General features: G+C 40.6%; 1 protein-coding gene across 1 annotated transcript in view; it reads right to left on the bottom strand.

Moving 5' to 3' along the window:
* Positions 1–443: 443 nt before the first annotated feature.
* Positions 444–6,359, bottom strand: part of LOC108670815 (LIM domain only protein 3) — a gene marked incomplete at both ends in the record, with an annotated part of 27,804 nt that continues 21,888 nt past the window's right edge. The window contains 1 exon segment of the mRNA XM_018158309.1: positions 444–585. Within this exon segment, the coding sequence (XP_018013798.1) occupies positions 444–585 (142 nt within the window).

Raw genomic sequence — 6,359 nt, 5'->3', positions numbered from 1 at the left:
AACTTTTTTAAATAAATTTTTATTATTTATTGAATTAAGTACTCCTAATTAAAACATTAGTCTAAATTAGGCCCACAAAGCCTAATTTAATTATTAGTTAAATAAAAATTAGTTTTTTATTAAATGATGTAATATTTATTAAAAAAAATTTTTATTCATTAAATTAAGTAGGCCTAATTTAAAAATCAGTTCAAATTAGGCATACGAGGCCTAATTTAATTATTAATTAAATATAAATTAGTTTTTTATTAAATTATGTAATATTTATTATTTTTTTATTAAATTAAGTAGGCCTAATTTAAAAATCAGTTCAAATTAGGCATACGAGGCCTAATTTAATTATTAATTAAATAAAAATTAGTTTTTATTAAATTATGTAATATTTATTATTTTTTTATTAAATTAAGTAGGCCTAATTTAAAATTTAGCGTATAAGGCCGCACCTGTAGGCCGCTCACTTGACGCTTGATGTGCGCGAGAGAGTCGGACGAGTAGGACATGTTCGCGAACACCAGCCTCTCCTCGTAGTCATATTCACACAGGATCTTGTTCTCACACAGGTAGAACCTGTCGCCCACACAGAACCTGCGGCACACAGCAATGTAGTTCTTAGTTACATGTATATTAGTACATATGAAAGATAGCAATGCAGTTCTTAGTTGTGTGGATATTACTACATATGAATTATACAGTGCAAGAGGTAGAACCTGTCACCCACACAGAACCTGCGGCACACAGCAATACAGTTCTTAGTTACATGGATATTATTACATTTGAATTATACAGTACAAGAGGTAGAACCTGTCACCCACGCAGAACCTGCAGGAATAAAGTTCTTAGTTGTATAGATATAATTATATTTGGATGATATAGTGTGACAGATAGAACCTGTCGCCCACGCAGAACCTGCAACACATTATTAAAATGGTTCTTCTTCAAATAATTATCATTATTATAGCAAAACTTCTGAATGATACAGTGAAAAATAAACGATGCTGGTTGCCCCAGCAAAATTTGTTATCGTTTTATTATTATATTATTCTATATTAAAAATATTATAAATGTACAAGATCATTTTACATCATTTTTTCCATCTGACGAATGGACGATGCAATATAGCGCAGAGATGGTGACAAAGTTTGCATCGAAAATTATTTTTATTCCGATGAATATTACATCACTTGATATGTAGACAATATATGTATAAAATAGAATATTATTTGCAATAAAATAATATGAATAATTTAAATATACAAGGTTCCAATACGATGCCTAATGAAAAAGAACTTAGATGAAGAGGTTCATTTCTCCATCAAAGTAATGAAATTAAATGCTTCGGAATTTTTATTGAAATAATTACTCCCCAATATTGCCTAGTATAAACATATGTTTAATATCTTATAATTAATTATATCTTCCATGTGAATCCTGATTGCGATTCTTCTTAAAGATTAAATAATATCAGAACTTAAGGGCATGAATGATATTTCCAGTATACTATTAATAATCTAGCATATTAATAATAAACCAGCATATTAATAACAAACTAGCATATTAATAATAATCTATTATAATAATAATCTAGCATATTATTAAAAATTTAGGATAATAAAAACAATCTAGTATATTAATCATAATTTTTTATATTATTAATAATCTAACATATTTTCAAGACATTATGGCAAACTGAAATTATAAAAATGACAACCAAAGTGAAGGCGAAGATGAAGAAACGGAAGACAAAANCCCCGCGTCCCCGCGGGTGCCGCCATATCACTTAGTTTGATGAGCTCTAATTAGGCTGAAGCAGCGCGGGATTCATTCATCCGCTAATGCAGCCCCAGCCTGGGGGGAGGAAGGGGAGGAGAGGTGGGTGAGGAAGAGGGATAAGGAAAGGTGGTGGGGTTGGGGATGCAGCCCCAGCCTTGAGCCTGGGGGAGGAGGGGACGAGGATGAGGCGAGAAAGAGGGATAGAGAGAGGTGGAGGGGTTGGAAGTACAGCCCCAGCTTGGGGAGAGGACAGGTAAGAGAAGAGGAGAGGGCTGGGGAAGGGAGGGAAGGACGATGAGGAGAGAAGAAGAAATGAAGGACGGAGAATAGAAAAGGAAAAAAGGTGTGGATTAGAGTTTGAAAAATGAGTGGGCTATGAGGGTGAAGGTGGGTGTAAATGAGTGGGGCGAGGAGAGTGGGAACGTATATTTCATTGTAATATTTTCCTGGCTGCATATTGCTTCTTCCTTAATTCCTCTTTTCAATCATTCTTGCAATTTACATTCCTGTTTCTATGTCTTAAAGAAACCTCTTCCTTCGGTAAAGAGGAAGAACCTTCATTAAAAGGTTGTCATTATAGATAACCTTAAAGAGAAGGCTCTCTTTAAAGGACCTTCTTAAAACATTGAAAACTTTATTTAACCTGCTTCAGCTACTAAAAGGTATCGTTCCCGATTTAAGATCCACATTCCTTTTGTACAGAACCCTCTTCTAATTTTGAAGAACTTACTTATGTACCTTCTTGAAGAGCCAGCTTTCCTTGGAAATGAACCCTTCTTCCTGAGCAAAAAAGTTATATTTCTCATGTACAGAACTCCCTTCCTCCTCTAACAACCATTTTCCGCGAGAACTGAACCTCCTTCTCCCCATTGAGAACTCCTGTCCTCCTTAATCTAGAGTGGTTCATGAACCCCTCTATCATCCCTCTAAAACCCTTGTCTTCCTTTGTAGTCAAATTCGCATAAGAACTTGAACCATTGTCCCGCCTAATAAATCTTTGTCTTCTGTCACAAATTCACTTTCCCATCTCAATATCCCTTTTCCCCATTTAAAGAACCACTTTCACCCATCAGAACCCAAGTCCCCATGTAAAGGACCCCTTTCACCCTTCAGAACCCCAGTCCCCGACCCAGGTGTACCCCCTCTTCACATGTCAACTCGCCAGGCTTCAGATGGCGCATGGCGACCAGGTTTTCTTTTGCCGTCTTTTCTTCTTTTTTCGCGTGTTTTATTCATGTTTATTTATATTTATTCATGTCTTCTTCGTGTCCGAGTTTGTTATCCATGTTATCGCCGTGTTCTCTTCTCACGATCGTTTGATAATCCCTTCCCCAGCCGCGGGGTTGCAGGAAAAATAAGATGGAAAAGGATAAGAAAAAGGAATCAAAAAAGGCTCCCAGCAACCGAGTCCTCGCAAAAATGGATCCAGTAACTCCAAGAAAATATATTGAAAGGCGAGAACAATTTAATATTTTTATAATGAATTCTGTTGATGAAAATATATAGCGAATTAACTTCACAATATTGAATAAATAGTGAAAACGCGCGAATGAAATAACTTTAACATTATGAGACTTGATTAATGAGCTCTTTAACATCGCGATTATTGGGACCAATTAATAACACGATTAATGGGATCCATTGACATCTTGTCGATATTTATGTTCGTCATGCTAGGGGTGCATATAATTAATTTGGTGCAGCTGGCGCAGGTGCAGGCTCCTACAACAGGTGTTAACACAGCAGCAGGTGTTGCGAGCCTTATTTGCTGATAACTGCAGAACAAATGCAGCAGCTGCAGCAACACATGCAGCAGCTGCAGCAACACATGCAGCAGCTGCAGCAGCACATGCAACAGCTGCAGCAACACATGCAGCAGCTGCAGCAGCACATGCAGCAGCTGCAGCAACACATGCAGCAGCTGCAGCAGCTGCAGCAGCTGCAGCCGTCATGCGAGAAAGACGGCACTCAAATCAATGTCTTTGAGGGCCGAGGGAAAGATACGAGGGAAGGGGTGAGGGAAGGGGGGATGAGGTGGAGACTATAACGAGGATAGAGTGAGGGGTAAAAGAGGGGAGAGTGGAGGAGGGGAGAGGAGGTAAGAGAAGGGGGTGGGGGATTGCCATCACTTCGTAATCCTGATATGCCTAATCTGTCTAATGCTCTGGTCGTGCTGTGAGGGGAACGAGGGGAGGGGTGGGAGTGATGGGAGAGGGTAGGAAGAGAGGATATGGGAGGAGAGTGAGGAGATTGAGGAGGAGAGGGAGAAGATAGAGGAGGAGAGGGAGGAAAATGAGGGAACAGGAGAGGAGGAAGGGCATGGTACGAGAAAGGAGGGGAAGAGGAGGTAGGAGAAGCGAGGGAAGAGAATGAGGGGATGATGGGGAAAGTGAACGCGGGTTGAGTATAAAGGGGAAACTATACCCTCTCTGGTCTATAAATATAATTAGAAATTAATTTTAAATATTGTGTTGAACAGAAAACAGATTCTCCTTTGATTGCGGATACCCAAACTTTTAAATTCCTCATTATTAGTAAAAATACGGCTAAGAACCCATATTATAGATAAATTATCTTAATTGCTAATGTTATCACTGAACTTCTTCCTACTACTTCTGGTGTCTTTAAAATAACATAATGATTATATTATATAAAAGTAATTAATAAACAACTCCCCATGATAGTTCCAGTTATCCACAGGTTCCCTCTCTATTCCTAGCAAATCCCCACGGCAATCACATGCCCTCTCCCCTCTTGCCCTCTGATCCTGCCTGGGAGAGGGGAGAGGGGAGAGAGAGAGAGGGGAGAGGGGAGAGAGGGAGAGAGGGAGGTCCTGCCCCATGGAGGTTAGGCTTCCCAGCCCGTTGGGGTTATCCAACCCCCTCAACCCCCTGGAGGGGTTGAGACCTTTTAATGGATTAGTCCGAAGATATTTGGGTGCATCAGGAGTCTGTGGCACGGACACAACACGCCACACGCCCATTGTATAGTGGCCACATTGTGGCACATGTGGCATTGGTGGCAGTTGGGATTTCTAGTCCCATTGTGGCATGAGAATCTCTGGTCGCATCTTGGATAAGAAGCAAAGCATTAATTGTAAAGAATGAGGTACTACCCTCACTATACCCTCACTATACCCTCACTATACCCTCACTATACCCTCACTATACCCTCACTATACCCTCACTATACCCTCACTATACCCTTACTATACCTAAAATGATTTAACCAAAACCCTTAATATACCCTCACTTTAACCATCATTATATCCTCAACATAACTTAATTATACCCTCACTATATTAGCAGCAGCTGTTGTTCTAATAACAACCACAGCCACAGCAGCAGCTGCTGTTATATGAACAGCCCCAGCAGCAGCTGTTGTTCTAATAACAGCCACAACCACAGCAGCAGCTGTTGTTATATGAACAGCCATAGCAGCAGCTGTTGTTCTAATAACAGCCACAGGCACAGCAGCAGCTGTTGTTATATGAACAGCCACAGCAGCAGCTGTTGTTCTAATAACAGCCACAGCCACAGCAGCAGCTGTTGTTCTAATAACAACCACAGCCACAGCAGCAGCTGCTGTTATATGAACAGCCACAGCAGCAGCTGTTGTTCTAATAACAGCCACAGCCACATCAGCAGCTGTTGTTCTAATAACAGCCACAGCAGCAGCTGTTATCGCAGGGAAAACAACGAACTATAAAAAGCTCGGAAGAATCAGCTGCATTAACAAAGTCCCAACAAATGTTCTTGGAACAGATGTCTAGCAGCTGCATTGTACATTACACAGCTGTACAGCCATGTGTCGCACAGCTGCAGTTGACAGCCGAACTATACAAAGATAGGTAGTGGCTGTACACTGTATACAGTTCACAGTTTTCATTGCACGACTGCACAGGCCGCAATTCTTGATATCAGGAAAAATGTTCACTTCCAGCAGCGAGCAAAAAACTGCAATTAATAGGGAAAATGTAACCCCTGTAGCAGATGTAAGAACCTGCAGGAAAAATGTAACCCCTGTAGCAGGCGTAACAACTTGCCCTTAATAGGGAGAATGTCACCCCTGCAGCAGATGAAAGAACTTGCCCTTAATAGGGAAAATGTAATCCCTGTAGCAGGCCTAATAGCCTGCCCTTAAACAGGGCAAATGTAACCCCTGTAGCAGGCGTAACAACTTGCCCTTAATAGGGGGAATGTCACCCCTGTAGCAGATGTAAGAACCTGCCCTTAATAGGGAAAATGTAACCCCTGTAGCAGGTGTAACAACCTGCCCTTAATAGGGAAAATGTAACCCCTGTAGCAGATGTAAGAACCAGCCCTTAATAGGGAAAATGTAGCCCTTGTAGCAGATGTAAGAACCTGCCCTTAATAGGGAAAATGTAGCCCCTGTAGCAGATGTAAGAACCTGCCCTTAATAGGGAAAATGTAGCCCCTCTAGCAGATGTAAGAACCTGCCCTTAATAGGGAAAATGTAACCCCTGTAGCAGATGTAAGAACCTGCCCTTAATAGGGAAAATGTAGCCCCTGTAGCAGATGTAAGAACCTGCCCTTAATAGGGAAAATGTAACCCCTGTAGCAGATGTA

This window comes from Hyalella azteca, unplaced genomic scaffold (assembly GCF_000764305.2).
Source record: "Hyalella azteca isolate HAZT.00-mixed unplaced genomic scaffold, Hazt_2.0.2 contig12298, whole genome shotgun sequence".
Lineage (NCBI taxonomy): Eukaryota > Metazoa > Arthropoda > Malacostraca > Amphipoda > Hyalellidae > Hyalella > Hyalella azteca.
Note: the sequence above shows the minus strand (reverse complement) of the source record. Positions and strands in the feature narration are given on the sequence as shown.